Source organism: Melospiza melodia, chromosome Z (assembly GCF_035770615.1).
Source record: "Melospiza melodia melodia isolate bMelMel2 chromosome Z, bMelMel2.pri, whole genome shotgun sequence".
Classification (NCBI taxonomy): domain Eukaryota; kingdom Metazoa; phylum Chordata; class Aves; order Passeriformes; family Passerellidae; genus Melospiza; species Melospiza melodia.
In genome coordinates this window covers 61,952,519-61,969,531 of record NC_086226.1, presented here as the reverse complement: position 1 = coordinate 61,969,531, position 17,013 = coordinate 61,952,519, and the positions used below count along the sequence as shown (strand labels likewise).

The 17,013-nt window shown below is 41.8% G+C and overlaps 1 protein-coding gene across 10 annotated transcripts in view; it reads right to left on the bottom strand.

Moving 5' to 3' along the window:
* Positions 1 to 302: 302 nt before the first annotated feature.
* NRG1 (neuregulin 1) overlaps positions 303 to 17,013 on the bottom strand; it is a 288,370-nt gene continuing 271,659 nt past the window's right edge. For 7 of the 10 annotated variants that reach the window (XM_063181175.1, XM_063181176.1, XM_063181174.1 and 4 more), the window contains 5 exons: positions 12,734 to 12,836; positions 8,969 to 9,095; positions 8,317 to 8,447; positions 7,635 to 7,838; positions 303 to 3,682 (listed from right to left, as the gene is read on the bottom strand). In XM_063181175.1, the coding sequence (XP_063037245.1) occupies positions 3,031 to 3,682; positions 7,635 to 7,838; positions 8,317 to 8,447; positions 8,969 to 9,095; positions 12,734 to 12,836 (1,217 nt within the window). In that variant the 3' untranslated portion in view covers positions 303 to 3,030. Of the gene's footprint in view, positions 3,683 to 7,630; positions 7,839 to 8,316; positions 8,448 to 8,968; positions 9,096 to 12,733; positions 12,837 to 17,013 lie in introns of those variants that run through there. The other 3 variants (XM_063181172.1, XM_063181171.1, XM_063181177.1) reach the window with 3 other exon arrangements.

Sequence of the window (17,013 nt, the reverse complement as noted above, 5' to 3'; positions counted from 1 at the left end):
GCTCTATATATATATTCCGAGGGGTAGGAATATCAGGAACTGCACAACAATTTGACTTTGAGGCACTGCAACACAAGAGGTGTGACATTTTCCCCTAGACCTATTCCAAACAAATCTCACATGTACAGCTCCCAAGTATGGAATTGCTCCTTCATTTTGTACTGTCCCTCCACAATAACAGTGTTAGTAGTCAAATAATCTACTCAACATCAAGGCTTGTTCCCTTTCCATCCTCATTAATCTGTCTGGGCTATTATAGATACTTAAACGAGAGCTGGCCTTGTGGTTGATATATGCTGGAGGAGTTTACAAAAGACCTGTCTTATAATCTCTATTCTGCCACTAAGATGGGTGATTTTGGGGCAAATCTCTTGTTTCTCTGCCATCCTTTTTCTGTCTCATCTGTCCTGCAAGGTCTTTGCAGTGTCAGAGGCCTTTCTGAAGGGAAGATATTGAAGTGCCCAAGGAAACTCAACAGTGCAAATCTTTTGGAAACTCGTGGCCTTCATTAGGAAAGCCCACCTGACCCTCTGTACTACTGAGTTGCAGAGTTACTGGAGAGATGGATATTCTGCTGTATGGGATTGCAGATAAATAGGCATGACTAAAGGGATGAAAATGAGAATATGGCATATAGAACTTGAAGAGAGCTTTTGTTTCAGTCTGCAAAGGCAAAGTGTGTTCAAATACACACAGGGAAAAATGGCAAAGGGGACTTAAGTCCAGACAGTATGTATTTGCCATCTTCCACAGATTTCTCAAATAAGCAGTGCCATTTCAGCCTCCACATAGCCCAAAGCTGTGCTAGTTTCCTAGCCTTTTGGTTCTACCACTGACATTCTAGTGGACAACTTTGTTTCCTATACTAAGGTGTTTTTCTGTTCTTTTTCTGCTGAATCTGGTGTTCAGGTAGACTCACTTGTGTTCTTACTAATGTGATATGGTTATTTATACAGTGAAGCACTCACTGATTTTTGTCATCCTGGCAAAGATCTTCTTTTGCTATACTTTGCTTTCAGCCTCAAATCAATAGGACACCTTGTTCAGCAAAACTCTTAGGCACATGCTTGACTTTTTGCATGTGCTGGATGTGTCAATGAGAGTCTAGCACATGCTGAAGGTAACTTTTGCTGGGATTAGCATAAGCATATGCTTGAACAATTTACTGAGTAGGGACTTTTTTGCAGGTTTGCATCTCACAAATTTTCCTTGATGTATTTCTCTTTATTTAACTAGGACCAGAATGTGGCCCAAAGGATGAGTGTAGTTTGGCTGAAATTATTTTTGTCTTGACAGGGCTCTTATTTAGAGCTCAGTAATACCTGTAAAACACATGTTCTCATTTTCAGAATCCCCAGAGTCTAGGAAAAACATTTGTTTTCCACATCAATCCTGAGTCAATGCTGTGCCAACTGAACACACAACAAAAAATCAAAAGTATAGAAGAGGCAGAGTGACCCTGACTAAACTGATAGGAATTCAGTGCAAAAGAGTCCATTTGCTTCTGTCTGGATGGATGCATCTACTCCAGCACTGACAGCATCCTTGTTCATTACTAGTCAATGACTTCAAGACTGTCACTGGCTATATAAACACTGATAGTCACACATGGGTTACTAGGGCTGTAACTCACATGGTGTGCTTGCCTTCATAAATGGGCTCTGCATCAACCTTGCCTCTCTCAACCCAACTAATTAAGTCAGTAAAGGTGAGTGGAAATAAACTCCACACATCTGCTTTGTCCTTCCTACGTGCCTATACTTTTTAACCATTCAGCAAATCATGTTCTTCTTCCCTGAAAGGCCTTTCTTTGTCCAAGAGTAAGCCTTACTCCAACAGCAACTCTAACAAGGTATTGCTAGAAGCTTGTCAGGGTTCTTTCTGAGGAAGGAAAAAAGGGAAAGAAAATTGAGTGGAAACAAAAGAATAAGTAATGTATTAGAAATCAACATTAAGAAATAGAGGTGAAAACTGATTGCCCTTTTATTAGTGGCATTTGTTTTCCAGCTAGATCTCTTCCTTGCTTGATTACAGATATCTATTATATTTGCCCCATTAACATAAACTAATATAAATGTTTTCTCTTTTTTTTTTTTTTTTTTCTTTTTTCTTCTTTTTTTTTTTCTTTTTTGTTTGAATAGAGTATTGGGTTCAAAGCCTCAGCTAACTTAAACCCATTTCCTAAGGGATAACTAGAACAATTAATATCTGGAAAATAATGAAATGGCAGCTCCTAGTGATTACAAGCTAACCTCTGATTAATAATATATTTGGTTTAAAATCACAGTATTACTTTCTTTCTATAAGTAACATTACTTAATGCAGGTTGGCTTTTTTTTGTTTGTATGTTTTTTGTTACCCTGCTGTAATTAATAGTAGCATGCTGTTGGACCTACTATTATCCCAGTGCTCAAAGAAGCAAACCTTTTGGCTGGCAGAGAGCAGACAAAACTCATCTCATATACGGAAAGCAAATAAAAGTTCTCATATAAGAAACTTTTTTTTTTTTTTACTTTTTTAAATATTTTTTTAAATCTTTTTTTTTCCTTTCTGACTCTGTGTGTGTGTATATGTGTGTTTTTCTGGTGGAGTAGGGTGACAGTGCCATTACAGGGCTTTCTGATTTCGAGACTCTACAGCAAGCGACCAGAGGGACTTCTGCAATTCTTGCAAATCATACATCCAGTCATTATAATGCCGTGCACAAAAAAGCTAGGACAACTGAGGGCTAAAAGGTTTTGCAAAATACTATGGGACAGCCATCATTGTAACTGTACAAAACTTGCTCTCAACTTAACATAACATAAAGGCACCATTGATATCTTTCCCCATTTTTGAAATACTGTAAAAAATTGCTACATATGGCACATAACACATTTGTACATACGTATATTTAATTTATAAAAGTTTTCTTCCCCTCCTGTTTTCTATCAGCGGAATTGCTAAAATAAAATAAATTGTTTAATTTAAAGGTGGAATACTTCATTATATAAAATAAAGTTTTACATGTGAATCTATGTGTTTTACGTTTTATACAGCAATAGGGTCTTGGTTAGCTATCACACTGGACAACCTTGCTTGTAACTCTTCAGGTGTGGAGAAGCGATTTGCCGGGTTAGTCCTGGTTTCAGCCAGCCGGAAGGCAGTGGCTGGCTCCAGACCGGCTGCCCCGGGGTTCGGTATGCTCAGGAATGGTGTATCCTCACCTATTCTTTCATCTTCCGTTTCGGTCTCAGAGCTGCTGCTCTCAGAGCTCGTGTCAGAGTCCACTTCCACCCTGCTGGAAATGTGGCCGTTGGGCTTTGTTCTTTTGACCCTCCGGCTGTTGGTGAGTTTCTTTGGAGGCTCCTGTGCTGGTTCGTACTCCTGCGTGGTCTCATACTCCTCGTCCTCCACGATCCGCAGAGGACTTGGTGGCAGGCTGCTGCTCTCATGGGTGGCATTGTGGTGAAAGGAGTTGAATTGCTGAAGGTGGTGCTCATACTTCTCATGCAGCTGCAGCGGAGTCACCAGGAGCAGAGGTCGCTCTTCTTCTATGAAGGGACTCACCGCCACGGAAGGGATGGAGACGGTCAGGCTGGAAGCCGGGGGTGACATCGTGGAGGGGCGGGACTTGGGAGAAGTTGGAGTGTGAAAATCAATGGGTGACATGCGAGCTGGTGTGGTCATAGCTGAGACATACCTGAAGAAAAGAGATGGGGACAGGTTGTGAGCACAGGAGCAGTGGTGACCTGTAAAAACAGCAGCTCACATGGACTGGGAGAGAAATGGCAAGGATTCCCTTAAGATCCCCAGCATCCTCACACAGGGCTACTAAGGAAACTTTCCTGTTCCTATTAATCCTATAAACTGCTGATTTCTGGGACTCTGGACAAAGACATATGAAAGCAGGAGGAGCACAGCAAAACTCCCAGAGCCCAGCCATGGGGATGCTGTAAATTTTTTACCAGAATAACTTTTTGGAATGAATCCAAGAATGGGATTCAGAGACAGACAGGCTGCCAGAAACAAAACGCATTTGCAAGTATTTTCTCAAAAGGAAAACAGCTGCTGCACTTCTGGAAAGACTTGACCAGAATCTGGGGTACATGCAAACAGACAGGGAGAAAGAAAGGAAGGGAACTGTAGGACAGTCCTCTTGGGGCTTCACCCTCTTCTGGCAACCAAACTGTCTCAGGCTAGGGAGGAAAGTAATGTTTGAATAAAACATAGAGCCAGATTCTGCTAATTTTAATCACCAAGGGTAGTCAGAGATGCATTTGTGCTGCTCCACTCCTGGGCGCTAGTTACCCTGGCTAGTAGATCTATCTGCAAAGAAGCACAGAGTATCATTTGTCCTCATATGGGAACAAATGCTGGAAGACAGGATTGTCTGGCCTAGTGCCCATGTCTTCTCTGCAAAACTTCTCCCTGTTCTTGTGGGAAGCATAGTGGTCACAAGTGATTTCTGAAAATGAAGCTCAGGTGCCATTGCAGGGTTTGTCCCAAAGAAAGAGAACAAAAAATGTGAAGCTCTCAACTAGTTTTAATCAGTAGACATGCTATGAGGTCATGTGGATTCATGCCAGGTGAGGATTTGCCTAAAACCACTCAATCAAAAGCACAGTGCCCAGCATGACACTTTGTATGGTTGGGCTTTGCTTTTATTCTTATCCTAAATTCACCAGCCTGAATTTCGTCTGTGTCTAAAGTTAAAATTGTTCTGAGCACCATCACAGGCCCATTGAGAAAAGCTGTATGTCTACGATTGATGTAGTTTAGTTTTCCATTAGTGGTTTATTTATCTGAGCCTGAAATTACCAAAATAAACCTGAATCCATCTTTCTTATCCAATCTATGACTCAGTTGCACATATTACACTTGACAAAAATGGAGTTACAGGAAAAGGGAGAGAATGGGACGGATTCTGGACAGATGTGCAGCAGCATAAATTGATTTCACTAGAGGCGCATTGATTGCACATTGATTTACAAGAACTGAGGAGCAAGGAAAAAACCAAACCTGGAGTTGTGCAAAGGAATTAATCAAGTTGGTTATGCAAAGGGCAACGAATAGGTCTGTGTATTGGATGAATTAAGTAATTTTTCTGCTTCCATGAGTGAGCCTTTCTATCCTTTCACATTTTTAATAGGCATTGTCTGAAAAACTGAAGCCTTTCTACTTTCCCAGTTGGTACACTGTTGGATATATGTGACACACTCGATTTTAGCTAAACTGTTCTGTTAACCCATTGAGTTGGTTAAATGTGTTCAATGTACTGTGCAGGCTTCCAACAGTGTCAAGTTACTCACACTGGAGTGTTGTGCATTCACACATTTCTGGTCTATTCCCCCACTCCCTAACAGAGCAGTGCTAACTAGCTGCTGTCTGCAATCTGAGACTAAGGAGCTGAACTTGTGCAGCTCTAGCCCATCCTGAAAGGAAGGTTAAAAGGTGATTGATTTATCCAGCCTCATGGCCAACTATGCTGGCTCAGTGAAAGGGGATCAGAGCATACCCATGGCCATCCAGCACACATTAACTTGTTATATGCTGCCAGCTTCATCATATAGTCCAGCCTTTTGTGCAGAGACGGTGTTTTTTGATCTTCTCTCCTGTAAGACAGCTAAGGACATCCAAGACAAAACTGCTTGTGCCCTCTACTTGTGTACACAGGTGGCAGGGCATGGGATCCAGCAAGTATATGGGTAATGCGAAACACCCCTTGTAATGTCAGTTCAATTTAATTTGAAAATTGAGGGAGTAGAGCCTTGGTCTACCAATTCTCAGTACAGTAACATGTGATGGCTTCAGGAAGTAATTTGTCAGCTCCTACATTCCTTTATGTTTCTGAGTAATTTTTAGTTCCAAATAACTCTCACTTTCTCCCTTATATACACAAACCATCTCAGGAACAATTGGTGATGTATTTCTTGCTTGCTAAAAAAAGATGAGGCCTGCAATTAATGTCCAGGGAACTATCATCTCCCATGTTCCAAATTTGTGATTGCTTCAGGCACAGGCAAGGATGCCAATGCCTGAGGAATTATCACAGAAATGTTGCTGTTATTGACCTATATAGTACAACCTTCAAGAGACAAAATAATTGATGAAATGCCTTCTTTCTTCTTAGAGAAACAAAAAGGAATATGGTCTCTCCTCTCCCCCAACTCCACCCCCCCAGTTAAATCTAAACAGTTTGTATTAGAATGATGCTTTGGGTGTCCCATGCAATGCAGGCAGACAGCAGGAATAGTCTTCACTTTCCACATGCAGATGCCCAAATACACTAAGCTGTACTACTCACCATTGGCAGGCGTGTGGCCGTGCATCCTGCTCAGTTCCCAGGCAGGAGACAACATGGTATTTACTGTTACAGGTCCTGATCCAGCAAAGCACTTAAGCACATGTTGAGCTCTACCCATGTGAGTAATCTTGCTGATTTCAGTGGGCCTACTTGCACAATTAAAAGATAATCTTGTCAAAGTGCTCTGCTGGATTGGAGCCATGGCTGTTTATGTCATGTGAGCCATGTATCTTCAAATTAAATTCCATAGTAAATAACACAAAATTTTTAATGAGAGGGTAGCTTATTATCCCTGGTGGTACTACACTCAGGGTCCTTCCTCAGTGGTCCCTCTTCCTGCTGCTTAACAGTTGTTTGTGTGGCAGAGGGAGCACCACAGAAATGGCGTTTGATGTATGTGCACATTCATTTTTATGAAAACCACAGTTTGTCTCCTACACAACTCAGTCTCCTTGGGGATTGCCTGGCTGCATTTCTGGCATCATGGACACTCCACAAGGCCAAATCCCTTGTGATTTCGAAGTCCTCAGAGAACTGGTCCATAACCTTTTGTCTTCCTTTTATTCTGCCTATGATCCCAGGGATAAAAGCCCTTTTTAAATGTCTTGTTTCTTGTCAATCTTTCTGTTGCAATTCTGGGGCCATCTTGAACTAAAATTCTAGCCTAAACCTGAGCAGGATTTTTTCAGTTAAAGTTTTTTTGTGACTGATGTACTTCTAGGCAGACCACAGCAGCTGAGGAACCAATCTTTTAAGAGAAAAAGAATTGGTTGGAAAAACTTGGTTGGAAAACTCCTGGCCAGGTTTATTTATAACTATTCCAGATTTAATAATGACCTGAGCCCTTCTGGCTTGCACTTTCTGTTTCTTCCTTTATTTAATAAAGGGTTAAGGGGAGTTCAGGAGCTGGAACAGTCCAGAAAGTGAGTGGGGGCATAAATTCTGTACTGCTTAGGAGTCCTTAGTGCCCTCCTCCTGTGGATCAAAACATTACTTTCTCACTGCAAAATCTGTCAGTCTTCTCACTTACATCTTCTAAGAAATTGGTAAGTAGGCAAAGTTCTGTTAATAGTTTCCAATGGAAGTTTCTCACTAATTACTCCAATGGAGCTTTTCCAGGTGTGAACTGCTAGCTAATAGGACTAAATTGAGCAGAGGCAAGAAGGGAAGAAATGCTTTTGGTAGACTTTAAAACTGCTACTCAGCTCTCCACCTTTATGAATAAGGAGATGCATGCCCAACATGAACAGCTGCACTGCTGCATTTTCTCCTGTGCTCCCAAGCTTTGAAACCACCTGAGAAAACACCGGGTCTTGCGAGCTGAAAGCAATGGGGTGGTTCGTCCTACCTTTCACTGTGAGGAGAGTCTCGGTAGGAATCAGGGGTCTCCCTGGCGTGCCGGAGGAAGCAGTTCCCTTCCCGTGGCCCGCCAATGCCATTGAGACGGCCCCGGGGCCCTGCTGGGCTGGCGTGCCTGCTGTTCTCCACGGAGGAGCTGACGAGCACCGAGTGGCTTTCAGAGAGGATGCTTTCAGTGTGGCCATTGCTCCAGCTGGACAGCAGCAACCAGGGAAAGAGAAAGGGGGAGTGTGAGAGTGGGCTTTGGTGGTAACTGTGTATGAGCAGAAGTTTAGACAGGGAAAGGAGGGGCTCTGTTGCCACACAGGATATACCCTTCGGGTGGGTAACTGGAGCTGCAGAATTTAGAGAATCCACAGGAATCAAGGTGATTTTGCATGTATGGATCAAAGGAGAGGGAAGGAGGGCTGTCCAGTCATCAGAACTGTCACTGATTTAGCAATTTGCATATACTAAAATTCAGTGTGACAGTATTGGAATGACATTCAGAAAATAAAGGTCTTTGTCAATTCCTGGGAAGATAATTAGTTAGGTGATAATTGTTAGCCTTAAAATGAAAACACTATGAAGGGAGCATAGATCTTCCCTGCTTTGTTGTTTCACACATTTTTTGGTTTTACAACAGCAACAGATCAGACATTACAGCTGCTATTTGCCGTCCCCTCTAGTACCTGTGGCTAGATGTCTGGGTGACTGTCACAGAGTGATGTGTAGTTGAGGTGTAGTGGCTTGTAGAAAACGAGGTCTCTGTTTCTCGCTCGATGACATGCTCACTGGAGATTACATTTTTTGAAACGTACTGCTGAAAAAACCCAGACAAACCTCAGGTTTACAAACTGTAATTCACAGCACATTTGTAGACTTAATTCCCAATCCCTCCTTCCCAGATTTCAACTTTTTACATGTGACAAAGCACAAATTTTGTCATTTAAATACATGCAGAAACCATACTGACACACTTGAGGACATTCATGTACACCTTTGTGTACATAGCCCATCTAGACTCAAAATAGGAGGAGACAAATGATGGAAGTAGCAAAGGTCTGCATCACAAACAAGCTATAAAAATGTAGTTAACAAGGGAACGAGTCCCAGTAGACAGATGTGTGGAAAAGCAACCTCCCATTACCATCAGATACACCAAAAATACTATTCTCTGATGGAGAAGACGGCAGCAGTTTGTGATAGCAATTTTTTCCGTGTGGAGAAAGCCGAGAGAAATCAGTCACCAGCCTGTAGCAGCCGGTAGATGCTTAGAAGCTGTGGGGTGAGCTTTCCTGTGGCACTGGCAGCCTAGGCTGACACAGATACAGTGAAACCTACATTGACGAGCTGGACGTTATCGGGTGGTGGGTTGGGGTGGTGCGGCCCATTGGCCATGTTCATCACGTTGTTCCTTTCCGAGCGCAGGCTCTGACGAAGGCGATCATGCAGCTTTTTCCTCTGCTTCCTGTGCGCGAAACACAGAAACAATTTTAATAGAAAAAAGGAGAGCAGCTGCACCTCTCAGCATATTGATGTTGGTGATAATAATGTAACATCACTTTTTTGCCAGAATTTTCTCCACTGCTGCTAGAGCTCAAAGTAACTCTGAAAACCACAGGCCTAATTGCAGCTGGAGCTGTGGGGACTTGCACAGGGGGAAAGATATTTGGGATCCCTTCCAGGAGCCAGCAGGACAAGGGGGGACAGGAATAAGTGAGAGGAAAAGGGAAGCCATTTCAAAGCAGTGCTCTGTCTTAGGAGGAGAACTTTTCTGCACTCAGAAGGGAGGGGGGAGATATTTTAACCCAGACACTTTGACACCCTCACAAGGGCCAAGGCAGAGCTTCTGACAGCCCATCAAGTTACACCTCTCCGTTCACCACAGAGAGCTGAGGTGTCTATGCCTCAGGGCTTGCTTGCAGACACTGGAACACGGTCTTTGTGATGTGGTAGTTACACATTTTTTGGAGGGATTCATCACCTACCTCAACAGTGTACTTCAAAGACATAAATATGTTATAGAAGAGTGCAGACTAAGCCTCAGAAATCCAAAGTGAGAGTAAATGTCATAGGCCTGAGCCTACAGACCTCCTGGCAGCTCTGGAAGGTTTTTTGTTTCAGCAACATCAGATTTGCTCTGAAGCCTAATGATTACCAGGTGGATGCCATGGGTGCTAATGCATTTAGTAGAACTATCCATGTACTAATGGCATGATCTCTGACTGACTTTGATGCTTCTACTGTCTCCTGTCCTTAGCTGCTGTTTCCCCGCTTGCTAACAATGTGCAAGTCTTATAAGGAGCGCCTGAGGGAGCTGGGGACGTTCAGCCTGAAGAAAAGGAGGTTCCTTCCTGAAGAAAAGGAGGGGTTACCTTCTCACTCTCTACAACTGCCTGAAAGGAGGCTGTACCCAGGTGAGGGTGGCCTCTTTTCCCAGGCCAGCAGCAACAGGAGAAGAGGAAATGGTCTCCTGGGCCAGGAGAAGTTCAGGTTGGACATCAGGAGGAATTTCTTCATGTAAAGGGTTATGAAGCATTGGAACGGACTGCTCAGTGGGGTGGTGGAGTCACCCATCCTGGGGTGTTCAAGAAATGACTGGTCACTTAGTGCCATGGTCCAGCTGATAAGGTGGTGGTCATTCAAAGACTGGACACAATCTCACAGGTTTTTTTTCCAACCTAAATGTTCCTGTGATTCTGTAATCCTTCCAGCTCTCCTCAGAAGAACTTTTCAGAATCATTACAAGCTGTCAGTAGCAAAACTTACAGCATAGTAAAACCTGGCTCTGCAGAACACACTAATTAAAACACCAAAATAAATAACCACAGAAAGGGCTATTCAATTTCAGACTTAATTTATGAATATTACCCAGTTTTCTCTCATTACACTGGAGAACTTCCACCACACTCTCACAGAATCCAGGGCAGTGAAGGGAGGATGCAGACTTCAACACACTCTGGAATGCATATGACTTTGGCTGTAGCAAAAGCTAAAATACTAAGCTGTATGCAGATAGCGATGGCAGGGTAGGACAGCGTAAGAGATAACTATTTTCAATCCTGTTTTGAACTCAAAGGGGACTATTTCAAGCTTTACAGAAAAGGAGGAGTAAGGAAGTGCAATAAATATGTTGAAGCTTGATAGTAATGAAGCCTAAAGACAATGAAAACTTGATTTGACATACAGCATTTCACATATTTTCTCTGTGTGTATGTGTCTGGATAGTGGAAAATGCTTAATTTATATCACATCACATGAATGGCATATGCAGATACATCTGTCTTGGAAATGCTCCTGTCTCAGAAGGATACACACTGTGGTTCATGTGGACTTTATGCTTTGAGGATAACCAGGGATCATCTTAGGACATGTAAGCAGTTAAGGTGATAGAGATATTTGAGCAGTGCCAGGAGATATCTGAGCTACCCAAACACCTCCTGGGCTGAGAAGCAGCACTCAAGCAAGGTTTTAACTTGATTTAAAGCTCCCCTTCATGAGGCTCTGGAGACTGAAAACAATCTGAATTCCTGAACGTGGTAGAGAACACGAGTTCTAGAAGGAGTCTGAGTTAGTCATCCACAGGACTGAAATCCTGGCACATGTAATCTGGGAATCTGTCCCTAGAAATCTGCATTATTCTACCTTCAGCGACCAGTGTATTTGAATTTGCATGCTTTTATCTGTGCTGGTGGTCCTGTAGTAAAAGGGCACTAACTAAAAAAATAAATTACTCTACAAAACTGAGATGAGAGAATAACGGGTAAGCTAGTGTGTACTTAAGAAGCTTATATATTCAATGTAAATGATGTGCAAATAAAGTACCTCTGAATTAAGACTCAGTATCTGAAGCTAATGCCTTGGCAATTTAGTAGCAGTATTTCTTGCAGGGAGACCAACAAAATCTAAGCTATTAAGATTATTACATTGGTTGTTCTAACGCCATTCCAAGATTTATCCTGGTTTCTGAGTTTTCCCCTATTTAGGGAAAAGAGCATATGCAAGTCACCTCACAGATACCAGTCTGGCATCACTGCTGCATTTGGAGGGCCATGTCCTGGCATGGGACGCTCATCAACTGTTTTTGAAAACAGTTAACTTTTGGTTCACAGTGATTGCTGATGTCTGGGACAAAAAAAGCATCCAGACCCCTGATGGATTCTGTGGGCTCTTTATACAGAAAATCTTACTTCAGGATCTCAACTAAATGTTTGTTGAAATACATGGGGATGTGATTTCTAAAAAGCAGTAATTGATCTGATTTTTTATTACTGTTTCAGCTGCTCCCCACTGACCACTGGCACAAGGTTATGGGTAGGAGCAGCTGTGTGTATGTGTCTGGACTCTTGCTGAGCGGAACAAATCATCTCCCTCCTCCCCCACTTTTAACACATCCATTACTGGTGGGGCTTAAAACAAAAACGAACTGCCAATCAGGCCTTGAAACAGTAAATCAGGTTTATACAAACGTGGAATATTTATGATAAGGTCTTTCTGTGTTTTGGTGGGGAGATTTATAAAGGCAGCCAGTTTTGGCAGCAGAAATTCTGCTGATGTTCTGTGTAATTTATAGTCCAGAGCATCTCATGCATGTTTGAGAGTCACCCCCTGTAATTCAGAGACTCACAGAACACATTTAAATGCCTACTTTTGCACTGAGAGCGCTTTTGTGTTCAATTTTTTGGCCTTTGGTGTATAGTAACTTTTACCATCATTAATTGTGTCTCAAGTACAAACAAATCAGGCTTATACATAAAATTCACTGCTGGAAAGCAACGTGATTCCAGGGCTGGAGTTTGTTCCTTTCCAGCAGGGGAAACCAGCTGAAATGGGTGATAGAAAAGAAAGCAAACAAAAAAAGACAAAAAATTTCAAATTACATTTGAAGACTGAGAATCTTTCAGATACCTCTCTTAATTTTGCTGTGCTGATGGACATGGAGACTCACATTCATCTGGCTTGGACCAGAGCACCCTGGTCACATGTTTGTTTCTTAAGCTCACCTCTAGAGAAACCCAGATACAACCTTATGCCCAGAGAAGCTACAGTCAACTGGGAAGGCCCTGACCAACAACCACAGATACAAAATAGAAGAGAAAAGTTTACTTGGTTTTGCAGTAGGCCACCACACACATGATGCCAACTACTAGAAGAGCAATGCAAATGCCAGTTATGGTCAGCACCCGTTTCTGGTACAGTTCCTCAGCTTCTAGAAAGGGACAAAAACAGAGAAAGTCACAACATGGAGGATGGCTAGGCAAGGAGCACACAGTCAACAGCTGTCATGCTACAAACCACCGCACAGATTCACACAGCCACACCAAGACACAGCCACCACACTTCAGGCAGACTCATTATTGACTGCAAGAACAGGACTACACCACATACTATTAACACAATACTGGGGATGAGAACAATTACAGAATTACAGTCAAAAGTCACTTTTTTTTTTTAAAGGCAACCAGAATATTATCTAAGAAACAACTTCTTAGTTGACAAACACAGCATTTGCTGGAAATAAAAATGAAGTGTGGTAAGGTAATAACAAAAATTTGCAAATGCTTTGAGAGTTTTGCAAAGACAGCTGGAATGAAAGCCATTTTTACAGGTTTTATGAGAAATTTATTTTCTTATTATCTTTTTTGGATTGTTTTCACATGCAATATCCCTCTGGTCCCACGTCAATTTATATCTCAGCTGTCTTTACAGGAGAAATTTTAAAATACTCTTGTACATTTGAGACATGAGCTTGGCTTGTAATTATATCACCAATGGAAACAAAGACAGGTTTTGAGCTCTGGTCATAAAATTCAGACTCTTTCTCCAGTGCTCCTCCTAAAACACAATATCCACAACCAGCAGTGCCTTGTGTGAGAGAAATGCAGAGTTTCAACTTGTTTGTGACCAACAAAGGAACTCTCTATCTAGGGTGGCAGCTTGCTCAGTGATGACAATTTGTTACCAATCTCATTCATCGGAGATATTTCACTTTTATAAAGGTGTTGGTAGCACAGCTAATGTTTGGGCTGGAGCTACTGATGCTTTCCAGCCTTGCTCGTGCTTGGCAGAGAGCAGTGCTGAGTGCTCTGCTGGGGAAATGTTACGTAAGGAGTTCTGAAACTCAGGCGCGTTCTGTGTTGACACTTTACAGATGAGGATTTGTGTTCCTGCTGTTAGGACAAAAATGGATGTCTAGCTTCACTCAAGTCTTGGTTTTGATTAAGCAGAAAGAACAATAGTGATCTGCCATATTAACCACAGTCAGAATACCAGCAGGTGATTAAAAATAAATGAATGAATTAGAACCGCACAGCTTTGCACTACCTTTGGGATAAATGTCAGCATTATTCCTGCTGGAAGGGACTTACATCTGTCTGGTACAGAGGAGCACAGTGATCTCTCACATGTGCCATGTATCTCTCACATGTCCAAATGATGTGTTGTCATAAATGACACATCAGTTCAGGGGAAAATACTCCTTACTGAACAGGTAGTAGACTTCCCTTCTTTGTGTTTCCTGAGCTTGTCTAGTTTTATTTTAAAGTTGCTGCGGGTAAGTGGCAAATACTCCATGCAACAAACCAAAAAGCAAAAATAAATCTTAATTTCTCTGATACAATGCACCACAGCATGGAACAAGTTTGTCTTACAAGCCAAACCCACTGTAAATCAAACACCAGCAAACAGGTCATGAGCACTGTCAGACAAAATTAATAGCACTAATTATTAACAAAGATGGGGGAAGAGGAAAGAAGAAGTGAGTGTGGTAAAACTAGGATGCTGCAAAAATTTATTAAAGAAAAATAAATATCACTCCAAGAACAGAAAGTCAAAGAAGAGAAGGAAGAAATGGCTGAAACTCCAGCCACACCAAACTATGACAAAGAAAAAGAGGAAGGTGAAGTAAAAGGAAAGACAGGAGAAAAGGATACAGAAGTAAACTACAGGCCTGGCACAGCATGCTTGGAAATGGAGAAAACCAGAGAGAAGAAATGCTTGGGGACAAAAAAAAAGGTTGAAGCAGAGTGTGAAGGGATTTCTCATACAGCATAACTCCTCACCTAGGCTAGTTAGTGGCACTGGATCCCCTTCCCTTTTTTGCCCCTTCTGAAAGCGCTTATTAGTTAGCCATGGAAATGGTGTATTACAAGGATGTCACAGGAAACAGAAGAATTGTGCTAAGCAATTTAGGGGCTAATTTGAAATGCTTTGAATTATTATTATTATTTTATTGTCATGCTGTCAGCTGTTAGCTTATGAAAGCAAAATGAATAATGATGTATCAACCTCTTTTTTTTTGTTTTTGAGCACAAGGGAGAGGAAGTAGAAGATTAACAGTGGACACTCTGCTCAGTTTTTGTACTGAAGGAAAAATTGCACTGACTCTGGGGGGTTTGGTGCAGGCTGAGGCAGTTGCAAATGAGCTGGGCAACTGACTGGTGATGGCCTGAGTGAGGTTGCCAGTGGGCCGAGGCTGGTTTCATATGTGTGGGACTTTCTGGGTGCTCACTCACTGCAGGGGATGGGGGACGACGAGAGGGAGCAGGGCTGTGGGTGCAGCCCCGAGCAGTGCTCCCAGCACCAGCAATACTGCTGGGACTATAGGTCTTGATGGGCATGAGAAACTAAATTCCTGGATCTGCTTTCATAGCCTTACTTCCCTCCTGTGCCCTTTGAAACAAGGCCCGAAGGCAAAAGCAGCTTGGCATGGTGTGCATGAATGGTGGTGCTGCCATGCCCTCCCTCAAACTCCAGGAGCAAGGTCTGCCTAGGAAAGCACTTGGGCATGTCATGCCCAGCAAACCAGCAAGGTCTCATGTAAACAGGGCTGTGCTCCTGGCTGGCAGGGGACAGCCAGGGCCACATGAGGGATGCCCAGGTGTTTTGCGGGGCCAGTGAGGGTGACAGGATGCTGGCAGCTGGGACGTGACTGGGATCCTGGTAAAGGCTCTGCAGATGGCATGGTGCCTCAAAGACAAGCCTTGGACTCTGTTTAAGGGCAAGAAGAGTTTTGTGAAGAACTCCTGTGGGGCACTTGGGTTACACTACATCTTGCCCCAAAACTGCCTTCTGTCTCTGACCAGCGTTAACGTTTATTGAGTCAGTTAATGGCACCCAGCTAAATTACACATGCTGATTAAACTACCTTGAAAAAAATTTATAGCAGCCTTGCAGGAAAATCTGTAAAGAATTTTATGTGCAGAGAGAATTTAGGAAAGATTTTACCCTGTTAAGTATTAAAAATCATTTCAATAAGTTTTTTACCCTACAGAATGCTAGGAAAATCAAATCATAATAATACTTAAGTCAAGGTATTACATAAACAGCCTTTCAAATATTCATATTATGCAGTTAATTTCACATGACTCTAATTTATACATAACTGATGATATGTGAAGTCTTGAAGTTGCTCTGTTTTAAAGTTTTTCTTCTTACATATCTCTGGGGATTTTTAAAAGAATATAATTCCAAGAGGTTGTTCTGCTAATGTAATTTCAAATATAAAGCATAATTTGCATGTCAGTCTTTTAAAGGACTTTAATTTAACTCCTCATATGCTAATGTAGCTGTACGTCTTCCACTATAATCTAATACATGTGAGTGGGAATTACTGCTAACTTACTGCTAACAGTCTATTCATGAATAAGACTTAAAAGATCTATTTCTATTATATTTAAAGCTGAAGTGTGAAAACAGTATCCATTGTCAATGTTCTTGTTGAGCTTAGTTTTAGAAATATTCAATTTATTTGCTGACTTGAGGATCTGGAGTCTAGCTGTAAACTTCTACTTAAATTCCTAAATAACTTTCAGTCCACTTTGAATCTACAGACCTGGAAAGGAATGTATATATGCATATAATTTACAGATATGTATAGGCAATTGGTTTACACATGATGTGTAACCACCAAGATGTGGGTTTAGACATGAAACTTGACTTGAAAATCAGAGCTCAACACTGCAAATTTGCGTAATTTTAAGTGGCCAAAACAGTTTCTACCTTTTAATATGCTAGTTAGACATTTTGCTTAACACTTACAGTATTTCCAAAACCTGGCAACCCAAGAAAAACTCACCAAAAGCAGAGGTCAAAACTAGTCAAAACTATACATCAGAAAAAGGAATGTACACAATGTTATGATCACTCCGTAATTCCTAGAAACTCCTTAAGTCTATTAATATCCTATCAATATTTTGATGACCATTTTAGTGAACTGATCTCCACTAACACTTTGACAAGGGTTGTTGTTATAGCTGTATGATCCCTTTTAAAGCATAAAGAAATTGGTTAGGAATTGAAAAGGGGAAGTGGTGAAAAAAAAATTAAAAGGGGTTTATCTCTCAGGGTCTAGAATCTGCAGGCTAAAAGGAATGATTGTTCCATAC